Genomic DNA, 16,773 nt, shown 5'->3' on the forward strand with positions numbered 1-16,773 from the left:
GGCCAACACATAACCATGGGCACACCCTACATCCCACTCACTCCCAGGCCAACACATAACCATGGACAACCCCTTCATCACTCACCTCCAGGCCCAAACACCTTAACAATGGAGCCGACCCCTTCACTCACTCACTCCCAGCCAACACATAACCATGACACCCCCATCAATCACTCCCATGCCCAACACATAACCATGGGCACACCCTTCATCACTCACTCCCAGCCAACACATAACCATGGACACCCCCTCATCACTCACTCCCAGCCAACACATAACCATGGACACCCCTCATCACTCACTCCCAGCCAACACATAACCATGGACACCCCCTCATCACTCACTCCCAGCCAACACATAACCATGGACACCCCCTCATCACTCACTCCCAGCCAACACATAACCATGGCAGTGCACAGACCTGCTCCTCACTTTGTTGATGCCAACCTGGCCAGGCTTCTCGGAGATGTGGATGGGAAGCGAGTTCCCCCGAGTGGATCGGAGGACCAGCAGCAGGGTCAGCAGTGCCATCTTGGAGGCAGTGCCAACGTCTGTCAGTGCTGGGGCATGACCAGGAGAACCACTGTACAATGTCGGAAGAAGATCAACGACCTCCACCGATCTGCAAGGATAAATTACCACCTCTCTCCTGGCATCAGTTCCGCCTGTCACTCCTCAAATTCCCAAACCCCTCCTCCCGCTGGAAATCACAGACACCTCGCACCCACCCCAAATCTGATCTTCCTGCTTGTTCCTCAGAACCCACAGGCACCCACTAGCACAAACCCCTTTGTGTCCAGGTGCGGTGCCCACACATGCCACCTGCTATCGACCCCGCCTGACCCCTAAGCGAGAAGGGGACAAGATGGGTGTGGAGAGCCAGAGATCCAACACCTCACCCCCTTATCTGAGGAGAGAGCAGTCACTGACAGCGAGGTTGGCCCATGAGGCAGAGGTGAGGATCCACTGCCCCTTCACCCAGGTGACCTGTCTGAAGTGAGTGATTCATGTCAGACAAAATGGTCCTTTTCTCTCACTGACCACATGCCCATTGTCTCACAGAACTCCATCTGATGAGAACGGGCCATCTGGATTGATACGACCCCCCTTCCTCCGTCACGCAAGAGACCACCATCGAGGTGTCACAGTGTCACCTCACCTCCACCAGCGCAGAGGCATACACCTCAGTGGGTGACATTAGTGGTCAGGCTTCTGGGCACAATCTGGGGAGCATGTCACAGTTGCTGATGTACAGGTGGGGGCAGGAACATCTGGGGAGATAACAGTCAGAGGTCTGCTGGATCCCAGGACTGAGCTGGGTCCTAGTCAGATGCCGAGCCTCTGGATAAGGTTCTCCCAGACCTGATGCAGATGATAGAACACAGCAGTGACATTCATGATAGTGACACATCCGATTGGAGAGTCCAAAATGCTACGCGCTCAGGAGACGTTGCCGATAATGGGTGGCACGAGGCCAACAGTGTAGCGACCGCAGTGGAAAAGCTGGAGTATAACGGCAGCATCTTCAGTGGTGGTGCCCACGGCATGGCTCAGTCTGTGAGGGCCGTGGCTCAGGGTCTCAACATCATGTTCCAGTCGCTGAGGTACGTGTCCCAGATGCAGACGGATGTTGCCAAGACACTCCAGAGCATGGCCCAGTCACTGAGGACCATCGCTGAGGGAGTCAACACCAAGGTGGAACAACCGCTGCCACCGCTGGCAGCGCCAGATGGCACAGAGGCTTCTGGAGCTTACTCCACCTGCCCTTCATCCTAGAGATGCTCAGGGCCCTACGGACATCGTCAGAGAGGAGAAAGCGCTGGAGGCGAAAGAAAATGGATGCAGGATCAAAAATACACTTGGGATTAGGAGCACAGGTCTGTGGAGGATAAAGATCAATACGGATTGGTTTGGAGAAACAGTCCGAATCCCTGCTGTAATTTGCTGGAAAGGTTTTGCATTATTCCTCCCAGAGACAGTGTGAGCCACGGCCCTGGAACAAACACTCACCTTCCAATCTCTGAACATCTCCCTGCATCAGCAGCTACAACAGCTCTCTCGAAGGAGTAAGGTGGCGTCTCCTTGGACTTCAGTACAAAGTACACAACCAGGAACAGGATGAGGGCTACCAATATCACAACTGCAAAGGCAATGAGTCCTTTTGATGTCTTATTCATTTTGCTAAAAGGGAAGAGAAAGGTGAGGTTCAGGTCTGGGTGTGATCTCTAAGAGGACATCAGAAATGATCATCAGCAGGCTTCACATTACAGTAGAATACCTGAGGAATAAAAACCCACCGGGGTTCCATCACCAAGCCCCACATTGTAATAACCCTCTCGTGGTCCCACGGGGATGTCCCGATTGATCTCTCTGTGGGGCTCGTGAAATACAAGCTCCCCTGCTAATGGGCGGAGGCCCATCAACTGGGCCTCGTAGAAATCACCTCCTAAAAGCCGGCCCGGATTGGGGCTAGCATGATGGGCATTCCTGCTCGGGACCTTTGTGCTGTATGTCACGTTTCTGACTTTTCTTTTGGCAGAAAATAAAGTGCAGTTTTGATTCACCTTCTAACCTTTATACTGGTAACGAGGAAAAACCACGGCTGCGATTCTTGATTCCCTAACCGTACCTGAATCTCCAGCACGAGAACAAGGTTGGCAAGTTTTAAAAATGCCGCTTTTCAGAAGGCTAGAGTCCTTTGACACAGGCGTGGAAGACAGAGCCCGGTATACCGAACGGATGTGGCATTTCTTTCAGGAGAGTGGAAATGACCAACAAAAGGTGATACATCTGACCACCTAAGTGGCAGGCACCAACTTTCAGCGTAATCAAAAGTCTCACCCACCCGGCAGCCTCAGCCTCAAAAACCTTTGGTGAACTCGTGGAACTTGTCGCAATCATTACGACCCTAAACAATCAGTGATCGTACAGAGATACCAGTTCAACAAGGCCGAACGAACCCTGGGTGATTTGGTCATGAAATTTCTGACGTGCCTACTCAAGCTGGCTGAACATTATGGCTACGGTCGATCCCTCCCTGAGATGTCGAGAGATCGCCTCGTGTGTGACATTAATAACATGGCGACCCAACGGAAACTGTTGGCAGAGCCAGCCTTGGACTTAAAAAGGGATATAGAACACAGAAAAGGGGCTCCAGGAGCTTCAGGGTTTCATGGATTGCGATGTACACAGTGTTGGCTGACCCCCATTCCAACAAGTGATGCCCCCCAAGAGTAGGACGTACGGGACCCTGTCATCACCAGAATTGACAGTGAACATGTCACCCTGGTCAGGTAACACATGCATCTTGAGCCAGAACTCTACATACTGCCCAGCCTGATGAGGATGATTGTATGCAACTAAATAATAATAATAATTAGTGTCACAAGTCGGCTTAGATTAACACTGCAATTAAGTTACTGTGAAAATCCCCTACTTGCATTACGTAATTGCATTACGGCACCAAAAGTAGCCCTAGTTAAAATAACTCTCCATGTGAATGGTCACCCCTTGGACATGCAAATCTATACAGGGGCTGTGGACTCTGTCATCAGACATCAAACTTTCTGAAAACTCCATTTGGGAATCCAGCATCTGGGTCTAAAGGACACTAAGGCCTGGCTGGTGACATATACCACGCAGCCATTGACAATTATTGTTTCAGGGACCCGGACCTAGCCTCCTGGGCAGCAACTGCTTACAGCGACACTGTCTGGATTGGCAGAAAATCTTTCAAATGCGTACAGGCGGATTGCAGAGGTCCTGGGCAAATACCCAGAAATCTTTCAAGAAGGCCTAGGGAAGATAAAGGGGACTGGAGCTAAACCTTACATTGAACTGGACGCTCAACCTAAATACTGTAGGACCCGTCCAGTCACGTACACCCTGCTTACGAAGCTGGACGGTGAGCTGAACCTGCTGGAGAACTTGGGTATTATACGCCTGGTCCAGTTCTCAGAGTGGGCAGTGCCAGTGGTCCCAGTGCTGCAGTCAGACAAGTCTGCTTATGTGGCTGTGATGTTGTACGAAATAAGTAATGGCATGATGGGAAAACTGGTCAATTACGTGGTACAATGTAAGAAAAGCTGACTTCGCGTGACCTAAAGCTGAATAAGATCAGAGAAGGTCAAGCTCCGCAAATTCTGACAAGATTTACTCGTAATAACCCAAAGCAGTCTAAATACGATAAGATAAGGTCAGGAAGGAACAAGTCTCCTCCGACTTTTAAATATTCCATCAAAGGACAAAATAATGGTCTGAGTGATGTGTCCTGGAAGGTCAGCAAGGTGACGCCTGTTTTATGATATTGCTTATGTTTGTACTTCTGATTGAATTCCTGACTAAGCTGTAGTCACATAATCCTAATTCTGATAATGTATAAATACTGAGTTGATTCTCTGTGAAAGCGCAAACTTGAGTAGGAATCAGCAGTGGTAGTAACTGCTCTCCGACCTCAACTTTCAGCCAAAACTGCATGCAGTCTGTTCGTAAATAAAGTCTTGTTATTTTTACAGAACGAGCGTTGTTTAATTTTTCTACCACAGTCCAGAAGCGTGAAAAATATTGACTACTACATTTGGCGCTGCAAAGCAAAAACCAATACCTTGAGTGAATTCCGTGGGGGACTGAAGAAGTGATCAAGCCACGACGCGGAGGGAAGAGACGGACGCCGGCACAAGGTATGATTCACCTTGGTCTCCCCCTCTCTCTCGGATCTGTGGTGCGACCCCTCGTCCCGGACGGAGGAAGCTAACAGGTGACGGTTCTCAAATCTAAATTTGACTGTGAGTAGAGTGCTTAAGGTCAGGGACCCGATTGTGGTTAGCCTCAGGTCAGGGACCTCGTGATCTCGTTTTCAATCCGGATCTGGTTTATACAGGCTTATGTTTGGGTCAGGGACCCTGTGATTTGATTTTGGTACCAGGAACTGTTTTCACATTTTTTGCCAGGGGCACAGGATACTGACGTTATGGGACAAACTTTAGACAAGACTGGAGGCAATTCTCCTCTGTTCTTTATGTGTTCAGAAACCCCTTCTCAAGAACGTAATTTTCATAGATTATCAGCTGCTTTAAACAATAAATTAGGTAACGATATCTGGCCACTAAGTGGCACATGGAGCTTGGTACTTTGACAACTGCATTGCTGCAGAAAAGCTATTTGGGAAAAAAAAACGCGGCCTTCAAATGGAAAGCTTTAAGTTCAGAATGGAAAAAACAGTCCACTAAACGTCACGAGCAATCACTCTTGATGAGTTGGAGGGATAACGCCCGCAGAAAAGGGATTGATGAGTGTGTGGACGGTAAAGTAAAAATTGGGAAACTTTAAAATTGGAATGTGAGCTTTGGGATAGAAAACATCAAAACACTAAACAGCAATTCGGCAATAAGAAACCTCCTCTCACTAGGCAAGTAGGGCTAGCCCATCGGGTTAAACGAAAGGAGGATCCTTCCAGTTGCTCTGGCATGCCGATGTTTCCCTTTTCAGGCGACACTGAGAAAGAGGAGGAGTTGACCCCTAGACCTCCCCCATGCTCCGTCAGTGCAACCACCCCAAGTCCAGCCTCCCCCTTGTGATGTTGTGCAAGATATTTTTATTGTACTGACACGGGAGAACAGCCCTAGCCACCTTGCCTCCTTGCTGCCAGGCTCATAACACACAGGGAACTGTCATACATCCGTTCTCAATATATTATAAACCACCCTTCTCTATGGAGGACATGATAATTTACTAAAAGGTGTTGATCAAAAGATCCACAAGGAGGGAATTGTGGAAGGGAAGTTAATGAGTTACCAATTTAGAAGTATGCTGGGAATATTGACTATATTTTAACACTGCTTTTGAGTGAAATTAAATGGGTCAGATAATGTAAACTAAATACTGCTTAGTATGTTGTACTGGCATATTATGATAATAAGTTGTTCTTCCGAAGGAGAACAAAATGCGTACTCGAATTGTTTTTAAACCAAGGGCAAAACATTCATATTTCCTCTTGCGTATGTTCCCAAGCTTTATCTCTTCAAAGTTGTTTAGTTCCCACTATATCAGTTTAAAAGAAAGAAAGTGCCTTTCACAGTGCCTTTACGAATAAAAGTAATTGAATATGAATAAGTTTTAGATTACGTGAAAAGACGTAAATGGCATCACGCCAAGTTCTCCGCCTCTTAGATTCTGCAGGAGACAATAACCATTTCAGCAGAATTGACAAAGAAAAAATATACGTCTCTAAGAATGGCCAATGCCTATAAAATCAATCATTGGAAATTGACTTAAATGTGTGCTATTCATAGAGAGAGGAGCAGCTCACACAGCGTCCGGAAGTGGATAGTGCAGAGCTACAGCTGCCTCAACCCTGCACAGCAGACAGGTTCTTTAAACCGGTGGCGGTCAGAACATATTTTTGAAAGGCAATCCTTTCCTCCAGTTTGGTGAAACCCACCAGAGTTCCTGGTAAGTCATGTCATTCAAGTCGTTTTTGATAATATTTACAAGCGGGCGGTGGTCGGTTTCAACCGTGAACTGCGGAAGTTCATAGACGTAGTTGTGGAATTTCACGACTCCAGTGAGAAGTCCGAGACAGGCTTTCTCAATTTGCACATAGCACTGCTCTGTGGGAGTCATCGCCTGCGACGCATACGCAACGGGGGCCCATGACGAGGCCTCGTCTCGTTGCAGGATCATGGCACCAATCCCCGACTGACTGGCATCAGAAGAGATTTTGGTCTCTTTGGTCGGGTCGAGAAAGGCCAACACTGGGGCCGTGGAAAGCTTGGCCTTCAGCTCCTGCCATTCACGCTCGTGAGCAGGGAGCCATCGGAAATCTGTGGTTTTGCGAATCAGGTCTCTGAGGGCCCTGGTGTGTGAGGCGAGATTCGGGATGAACTTCCCGAGGAAATTCACCTTCCCCAGGAACCAGAGGACCGCTTTCTTGTCCTCGGGCGTCTTCGTGGACGTGATTGCTGCAATCGTGTCCTCGTCCGGACGCACCCCCTGGTGGGAGATGTGATCCCCAAGAAACTTGATACTCGACTGGCCGAAGGAGCATTTGGCCCTATTGAGGCAGAGGCCGTGTTCATGGATGCTCCTGAAAACGCGCTAAAGGCGGGCAATGTGTTCCTGCGGGATGGTTGACCAGATAATAGTGTCGTCGACATATACCCGGACGCTGTCGATCCCCTCCATCATCTGCTCCATGATCCGGTGGAAAACTTTGGACGCAGAGATGATGCTGAATGGCATCTGGTTGTAGCAGAACCTGCCAAAGGGTGTTGAACGTACACAGCTTCCTGCTTCACTCATCTAGTTGGATCTGCCAGAAACCCTTCGAGGCATCCAGTTTTGAGAATAGTTTGACGTGGGCCATCTCGGACGTGAGCTCCTCACATTTCGGAATCGGGAAGTGCTCCCGCATGATATTCTGATTTAAATCTTTAGGATCAATACAGATCCGCAGCTCGCCGGACGGCTTCTTGACACAGACCATGGAGCTTACCCAGTCTGTGGGTTCCGTGACCCTAGAGATGACTCCTTGGTCCTGGAGGTCCTGGAGCTGATGCGTGAGGCGGTCCTTGAGGGGCGCTGGGACTCTGCGAGGTGCGTGAACGACAGGCGTGGCGTTGGGCTTGAGTAAGATTTTATACGTGTACGGGAGCGTGCCCATGCCTTCGAAAACATCATGGTATTGTTGGATGATGGAGTCGAGTTGCGCCCTGAAGTCTGTGTCAGAGGATGCAGACACATCGCTTGAAGAGAGAGAGTGCTCTCTCTGCACTAAGTGGAGCAGCTTGCATGCCTGCGCACCAAGCAAGGAGGCTTTTGAGGCAGCAACAATCTCGAACGGGAGAATGACTATGTGAGAATGATGTGTCACCTCAAGGCGGCAGGAGCCGCTGGCGGCGATGGCATTGCCATTGTAGTCCAGCAATTTGCAGGCAGATGGCAGGACAGCAGGTTTTACGCAGAGCTTGCGAAAATTAGACGATGCGATGAGATTGGCAGAAGCGCCAGTGTCCAGGCGGAACCCTGACAGGGGACCGGTTGACCATAAGGGTGGCACACCACTCATCATCCTGGCCGACGCTGTGGACGTGGACGGGTTCAGTGCCACACTTGGGGGACATCCTGTTCGTAGTAACAACGCCGATTTGGAACGGGACCTGTGGGTCATTGCAGGCACAGTCGGAATCAAGGTCAAGAGTAGGGTTCATTGATGGCAGGCTGGATAGCCCTGACGTCTCTGTGGGGCTGGGTGGATCTCCCAAAAACAGCAGGCATGGAAGGTCTGCATATTGCAGCGTAGTGGCCTCGTTTGCCACACTGCAGGCACCGTCGAGACTTTGCGGGAGATTGGCGCTTTAAGTGGGCGGAGCCGCAGTTGCCACACGCTGGAGCGTCGGGACGTTCGTCCGCCACCGCGCATGCACGGGACTATCTAGCATAGTGCGCACCTGCGCGAAGCGGTCCGTGACGTCAGCACGCTCGCTGCGTGTAAGCGCGTGAGTCTGCGAAAAGTGGGCAAAATGGCCGCAATCGTTCAGATCCAGAGCCTGAAAAGATTTTATAATTTGGACCCGTTCTGCCTCGTAAGGGGCTTGCCGTGCCATTTCAGCGGCCTGGATGCATGAGTAACGCGTGGACGCATGTTCATGAAGCACACAGGTCTCAATGGCCATAGAGTGAGCTGCTTTACTTTTAGTAGCTGCTGGCACAGGGGCTCAGATTGAACACCAAAAACAATCTGGTCACGGAGCATGGAGTCAGAGGTGGACCCGTAGTTGCAGCACTGCACAAGGACGCGGAGGTGGGTAATAAAGGACTGGAAAGGCTCGTCCTTACCCTGAATTCGCTGCTGAAACATGAATCTCTCGAAGCTCTCGTTGACCTCGACCGCGCAGTGGCTGTCGAACTACAGAATTATGGTCTTGAACTTCGATTTGTCCTCCCCCTCATCGAAGGTGAGCGAGTTGTAAATGTGCAGAGCGTGGCCACCGTCTGTGAAGAGGAAGAGAGCAATCTTCCGTGCGTCCGACGCAGCTTCCAGGTCCCTGGCTTCGAGGTACAGCTGAAAGTGCTGTTTGAAAAGTTTCCAGTTCGAGCCCAGATTCTCTGCAATGCGGAGAGGCGGCGGCGGGCGAACGGAGTCCATTCTGTAGGATGGCGCGAGACCGGTGGAAGGCAGATCACTGAAAGGTAGGTCTCAGAAGTGCGTGCATCGCTCAACTCCGCGGGGACTTCCGAAATTGAAGTTTGGGCTGATCGATGGTGGCGTAATGTGCCGGTGATACAAAATGGCTGTGAAATGTATTGTAAGAAGTCTTACAACACCAGGTTAAAGTCCAACAGGTTTGTTTCAAACACGAGCTTTCGGAGCACTGCTCCTTCCTCAGGTTAATGGAGAGGTATGTTCCAGAAACATTTATATAGACAAAGTCAGAGATGCTGGACAATGGGGGTCTGACCTCTCCCCCCGCCCCCCGTAGACTCACAATGGGAAGCGCATGCATAGATTTTAAAATAAATTTAAAACCCCCATCGTGGATATCCGCGGCTCGGATGCAACGTGGGTGGCTGTCTTGGACCCCAACACCCGCGTTATAACGGGGGACTACTGTATCAATGTTTTTTTTATAAAAGGGGGGATGTCATAATATACACCAGTATATCATGGTGCAGACACACACTGATGGACACACACAGAGACCAATCAACATGTACAAACACCGCAGCCAATCACCAGTTAGAATACACACACTATAAAGGCAGAGGGCACCACAGTTCCCGCTCATTCTGGGTGCTGCCGCTGATTGTAACAAGAACCTCATCTAGCCCAGCACAGACTCACAACACGTGCTGAGAGAATCAACTGGTTCGGACAAGGCTTAACTCTCTAGTTTAAGTTAGCATCATTTAGACCCACAGTCATTGTGTGTTAGTTAGTTAGAAATAGTTAATAAAATTGAGTTGAACCTTCATCAGTGTTGGAAGTGTCTGTTCATCTCTCAAGTCCACACTAGCCAACACTTCAGTACCCATTACGTCCCGAGGCTGAAGAGGGAGTCTCGGTCATGATTCAATCCTTACTTCAGCAGGGAATTTTGATACCATGTCAATTGCCCTGTAACACCCCGATTCTTCCAGTTCCAAAGATAGGAAGACCATCAGAATGGCGTTTAGTCCCTTTGGAACTCTTATATCCTACTGTCTCAAACCCGGCTACAATCCTTAGTAATGTTCCACCTGATGCAACTGTTTTTACCCTTGTGGATTTACAACATGCCTTTTTTGCAGTACCTCTCGCCTCTGAATCGCAATACTTGTTTGCCTTCAGATTTAAGGGCAACCAGTACACTTGGGCTAGGCTCCCACACGGCTCTTTTCTCACAGACACTGCACTCTCAGTTAGCAACAGTAACACCCCCTGGTGGATCCACCATTATCCAATATGTTGATGACTTACTCCTTGCCAGTCCTGACTTTGTCGCTAACCAACATGACTCCGTTTATCTGCTAATCCGTCTCCATTCATGGGAATATGTAATCCCACCCACTAAAGTTCAGCAAGGCCAATGGCAGGTCAAATTTTAGGGGTCCTAATAAGTGCAACTGATCGCTCTCTTACTCAGGAACGTATTAATCCTATTTTGCAGACCCCGTCCCCTACCTCTCCCAAGCAGGTGAGAGCCTTTTTAGGACTGGTTAACTTTTGCAGACAATGGATTCCGAATGTTACTGTCCATTCTAAAGAACTAACTCTGTACTCCTCTCAAAATGCTCCTCTTAAGTTTGAACTACCCGATTCAGCAAAGCAATCTCTCGTTACTCTGAAAAACGCCCTGGCTACCGCCCCAGCGCTAGGTCAACCTATGTATGACAGACCCTTTCGGTTATATGTTAATGTTCTTGATGAATGTGCCACTGGTATTCTGACACAAAAGCACAGTGACCTGCGTTGCCCGGAAGCCTACTATTCTACTAAATTAGACCCTGTAGCTTGCAGTCTGCTTCCCTGCACTCAGATTCTTATGGCTGTCCATTTGTTAGCACAGGCAGCCTCTAACCTGACCCTTCACCAGCCAGTACAGGTGCACACGTCGCACTCTATTGTGGCTCTCCTAACGTCTCAGCAAACCCAACATTTGACTCAAGCCCGCTTGAGCCATTATGAGGTTTCACTGCTGCAGAACCCCTACCTTTCTTTTTATTATTGTTCAACCTTAAATCCTGCTGTGTTCCTCGATCAGCCCCCCGATAACCTTAATGGCGCACCGCACGACTGCTTGCTTAGGAACCACTTCCTTACCGCACCACACCCAGATTTAACGGATCGGCCTCTGGAACATCCAGAACTCATTTTTTATGTTGATGGCAGTTCCTCCATTTCTATCACTGGAGTCCCACAGTCGGGATATGCCGTGGTTACGGACACTGACGTTCGGGAAGCAGCAGCCTCCCAGACCCCTGTCTCTGCACAAAGAGCCGAGCTATTTGCCCTTACCCGAGCATGTATTTTGGCCACTGCCAAAAGTGTAAACAATTACACCAATTCCAGGTATGCCTTTGGCGTGACCCACGATTTTGGCCGCCTCTGGCAACAACAAGGCTTCCTCACCATTCAAAACGCAATTTGGGTTAAAAATCCCCTTGATGCTGTTCAGCTTCCCCGTCAATTGGCAATTATTAAATGTGTTGCGCACACGAAGGGGGACACTCCTGTTCAATTAGGAAATGCCCGTGCTGATTCAGCTGCTAAAACTGCAGCTTCATCAACCTCTTTAACTGTTCCCAATGGGGCTAATAAGGCTTTAAATCAAGTACCCGCATTAGGAACGAAGGGCATGCCAGAGATAACTGAAGTTCAAAACGTACAGAGGGACGCCTCTGATTCTGAGCGAGCACTATGGAAGTCAATGAGGTGTTCGCACTCCTTGACACGGGACCTCTGGCTTACTCCAGTTGGTCAGGTTTGTATTCCGGATTCTTTATTGCCGGTACGTGTTGATTATTTGCATTCTTGTAGCCATCTTGGCAGGGAGGGAATGGTACAGCTGCTCCTGAAAACTTGGTGGCACCCAGATTTGAATACAGCAGCGCAAACACGGCTGGACCGATGCCTCATTTGCATGAAACATAATAAAGGTAAAGGTATTAAATGCCCTCCAGGAACCACTCCCTTGCCAGATGGCCCTTTTGCTTGTATACAGCTTGATTTTATTGAATTACCAAAAGTACAGAGCTACAAATATTGTTTAGTAATAATCAATGTGTTTAGTAAATGGATTGAAGCCTTCCCCACCACAAATTGTACTGCACATACGGTGGTGAAGTTGTTGTTAATAGAAGTTATTCCTCGCTTTGGGGTACCCAAAATTGTGAGCTCAGACAACGAACCACATTTTGTGGCTCAAATCAATACTGAACTGTGCGAAGCACTCGCAATCAAACAGCAATTGCACTGCGCGTATCACCCGCAGGCAGCAGGAATTCTGGAAAGAGCCAACAGGACTTTAAAAGAAAAATGATCTAAATTGACTGAAGAAACTGGGTTAAATTGGCTAAAGGTGTTACCCTTGCCGCTGTTTCACATGCGGGTGACTCCACATTCGCGGACTGGACTGTCAGCTGCAGAGATAGTCTATGGTCGGCCAATGAGGACTCCCTGGGATGCCAATGAGAAACCCCTGGAGGGCGTAGACCTCCATGAGATGGGTGAACAAATGCAGAACTATTTAAAGCAATTAACGCTTTCTCTCAGGTTTCTCCGCTCACAGGTGAAACAGACGCATCTCCCAGGGACAGCCGTCCCTCGATATCCAGTAATCAAACCCGGAGATTATGTATTGGTGAAAAATTGGGACAGGAAGTGATGTGACCATCAATTTACTCGAGACACGATAGGAAGTAAACAGTGGCTTTAATAGACTTACAACTGAGCCTGCCTGCGACCAGAAGAACTGAGGGCAGACTTTTATGAGGAACTGTATCGGACGGAACCCCCAGCAGAGGAGGGGAGGATGGGGCGCTTTTTGGACCGGCTGAGATTCCCGAGGGTGGAGGAGGGACAGGTGGTGGGACTGGGGGTGCCGGTTGAGCTGGAGGAGCTGGTCAAAGGGATAGGGAGCATGCAGTCGGGGAAGGTGCCGGGGCCGGATGGTTCCCGGTCGAATTTTATAAGATGTATGCAGACCTGTTGGCCCCCATGTTGGTTAGGACCTTCAACGAGGCAAGGGAGGAGGGGGCTCTGCCTCCGACGATGTCTCGGGTGCTGATTTCCTTGATCCTTAAGCGGGATAAGGATCCCCTGCAGTGTGGGTCATACAGGCCGATCTCGCTGTTAAATGTAGACGCCAAGCTGTTGGCGAAGATTTTAGCCACGAGGATAGAGGACTGTGTGCCGCAGGTTATCCACGAGGATCAAACGGGGTTCGTGAAGAGGAGGCAGCTGAACACCAACATACGGAGGCTCTTGAATGTTATAATGATGCCGGCGGTAGAAGGGGAGGCGGAGATAGTGGTGGCGTTGGACGCAGAGAAGGCCTTTGATAGGGTTGAGTGGGGGTACTTGTGGGAGGTGCTGGAAAGGTTCGGGTTTGGGGAGGGGTTTGTCAGGTGGGTGAGGCTGTTATATGAGGCCCCGATAGCGACGTGGCCACGAATAGGAGGAGGTCGGAGTATTTTCGGTTATACCGAGGGATGAGGCAGGGGTGTCCCTTGTCCCCCCTGCTTTTTGCGCTGGCAATTGAACCCCTGGCCATGGCGCTGAGGGAGTCGAGGAACTGGAGGGGGCTGGTGCGGGGTGGGGGGGAACACCGAGTGTTGCTCTACACGGATGACTTATTGTTATATGTGGCGGACCCGGTGGGGGGAATGCCGGAGGTGATGAGGATTCTCAGGGAATTTGGGGATTTTTCAGGATACAAGCTCAACATGGGGAAGAGCGAGCTGTTCGTTGTACACCCAGGGGACCAGGAGGGGGGATTGGGAGGCTCCCACTAAAAAGGGCGGAGAGGAGTTGGGGGTACTTGGGGGTGCAGGTGGCCAGGAGCTGGTGGGCCTTGCATAAGCTTAACCTCACAAGGCTGGTGGAGCAAATGGAGGAGGGGTTTAAGAGGTGGGAAGAGTGGGGCAGGGATAGCGGGGGGCTGGCGCTGCACAACCTCTGTGGATATTATTGGGCTGCCAACGCAGCGATGGTGCGTAAGTGGGTAATGGACGGGGAAGGGGCAGCATGGAAGAGGGTGGAGATGGCTCCCTCCAACGAGGAATACCACGAGCCCGGTGGTGGTGGCTACCCTCAAAACTTGGGGGAAATGGAGACGGCACAGGGGGGAGGTGGGGTGCCTCGATGTGGGGGAACCACCGGTTTGTCCTGGGGAGAATTGATGGCGGATTCCTGAGTTGACACAGGGCAAGTGTTAGGAGGTTGAGGGACCTGTTTGTAGATGGGAAGTTTGCGAGCCTGGGTGAACTGGGAGGGAAGTTCGGGCTCCCCCCTGGGAACACCTTTAGGTGCATGCAGGTAAGGGCGTTTGTCAGGCGGCAGGTGGCGGAGTTCCCTCTGCTGCCGCCGAGGGGTTCAGGACAGGGTGCTCTCGGGGGTGTGGGTTGGAGAGGGGAGGATCTCGGCAACGTACCAAGTGATGCAGGAGGTGGACGAGGCCGCGGTGGAGGAACTGAAGGGTAAATGGGAGGAGGAGCTGGGTGAGGAGATTGAGGAGGGGACGTGGGCGGACGCTCTAGGAAGGGTGAATTCCTCTTCTTGCGCGAGGCTCAGCCTCATACAGTTTAAGATGCTGCATAGGGCTCACATGACCGGGACAAGGATGATCCGGTTTTTTGGGAGCGAGGACAGGTGTATTAGGTGCTCAGGGAGCCCAGCAAACCATATCCATATGTTCTGGGCATGTCCAGCGCTGGGGGAATTTTGGGAGGGCGTAGCAAGGACGGTATCGAGGGTGGTAGGATCCAGGGTCAAACCAGGCTGGGGACTCGCAATATTTGGGGTTATAGAACATAGAACATAGAACACTACAGCGCAGTACGGGCCCTTCGGCCCTCGATGTTGCGCCGACCTGTGAAACCATCTGAAGCCTATCTGACCTACACTATTCCATTTTCATCCATATGTCTATCCAGTGACCACTTAAATGCCCTTAAAGTTGGCGAGTCTACTACTATTGCAGGCAGGGCGTTCCACACCCCTACTACTCTGTGAGTAAAGAAACTGCCTCTGACATCTGTCCTATATCTATCACCCCTCAATTTAAAGCTATCTCCCCTCGTGTTGGTCATCACCATCCGAGGAAAAAGACTCTCACTGTCCACCCTATCTAACCCTCTGACTATCTTATATGTCTCTATTAAGTCACCTCTCAGCCTTCTCCTCTCTAACGAAAACAACCTCAATTCCCTGAGCCTTTCCTCGTAAGACCTTCCCTCCATACCAGGCAACATCCTAGTAAATCTCCTCTGAACCCTTTCCAAAGCTTCCACATCCTTCCTATAATGTGGTGACCAGAACTGCACGCAGTACTCCAGGTGTGGCCGCACCAGAGTTATGTACAGCTGCAGCATGACCTTGTGGTTCCGAAACTCAATCCCCCTGCTTATAAAGGCTAGGACACCATATGCCTTCTTAACAGCCCTATTTACTTGGGTGGCAACTTTCAGGGATTTATGTACCTGGATGCCGAGATCTCTCTGTTCATCTACACTACCAAGAATCTTGCCATTAGCCCAGTACTCTGCATTCCTGTTACTCCTTCCAAAGTGAACCACCTCACACTTTTCCGCATTAAACTCCATCTGCCACCTCTCAGCCCAGCTCTGCAGCTTATCTATGTCCCTCTGTATCCTATAACATCCTTCAGCACTATCCACAACTCCACCGACCTTCGTGTCATCTGCAAATTTACTAGCCCATCCTTCTACACCCTCTTCCAGGTCATTTATAAAAATGACAAACAGCAGTGGCCCCAAAACAGATCCTTGCGGTACACCACTAGTAACTGAACTCCAGGATGAACATTTGCCATCAACCACCACCCTCTGTCTTCTTTCAGCTAGCCAATTACTGATCCAAACCGCTAAATCACCTTCAATTCCATACTTCCTTATTTTCTGCAATAGCCTACCATGGGGAACCTTATCAAACGCCTTACTGAAATCCATATACACCACATCAACAGCTTTACCCTGATCCACCTGTTTGGTCACCTTCTCAAAAAACTCAATAAGGTTTGTGAGACATGACCTACCCTTCACAAAACCGTGTTGAGTATCGCTAATCAACTTGTTCTTTTCAAGATGATTATAAACCCTATCTCTTATAACCTTTTCCAACATTTTACCCACAACCGAAGTAAGGCTCACAGGTCTATAATTACCAGGGTTGTCTCTACTCCCCTTCTTGAACAAGGGGACAACATTTGCTATCCTCCAGTCTTCCGGCACTATTCCTGTCGACAAAGACGACATAAAGATCAAGGACAAAGGCTCTGCAATCTCCTCCCTGGCTTCCCAGAGAATCCTAGGATAAATCCCATCTGGCCCAGGGGACTTATCTATTTTGACATTTTCTAAAATTGCTAACACCTCCTCCTTTTGAACCTCAATTCCATCTAGCCTGGTCGACTGAACCTGAGTGTACTCCTCGACAACATTGTCTTTCTCCAGTGTAAACACTGACGAAAAATATCCATTTAATGCTTCCCCTATCTCCTCTGATTCCACACACAACTTTCCACTACTATCCTTGATTGGCCCTAATCTTACTCT

At 49.7% G+C, this 16,773-nt stretch overlaps 1 protein-coding gene across 2 annotated transcripts in view; it reads right to left on the minus strand.

Moving 5' to 3' along the window:
• Window positions 1-16,773, minus strand: part of LOC119964361 (glutathione hydrolase 1 proenzyme-like) — a 177,734-nt gene that overhangs the window by 105,550 nt on the left and 55,411 nt on the right. For both annotated transcript variants that reach the window (XM_038793741.1, XM_038793750.1), the window contains one exon: window positions 2,011-2,181. In XM_038793741.1, coding sequence (XP_038649669.1) covers window positions 2,011-2,181 — 171 coding nt within the window. The remainder of the gene's footprint in view (window positions 1-2,010; window positions 2,182-16,773) is intronic.

The sequence above is a fragment of the Scyliorhinus canicula genome, chromosome 1 (genome assembly GCF_902713615.1).
Source record: "Scyliorhinus canicula chromosome 1, sScyCan1.1, whole genome shotgun sequence".
Lineage (NCBI taxonomy): Eukaryota > Metazoa > Chordata > Chondrichthyes > Carcharhiniformes > Scyliorhinidae > Scyliorhinus > Scyliorhinus canicula.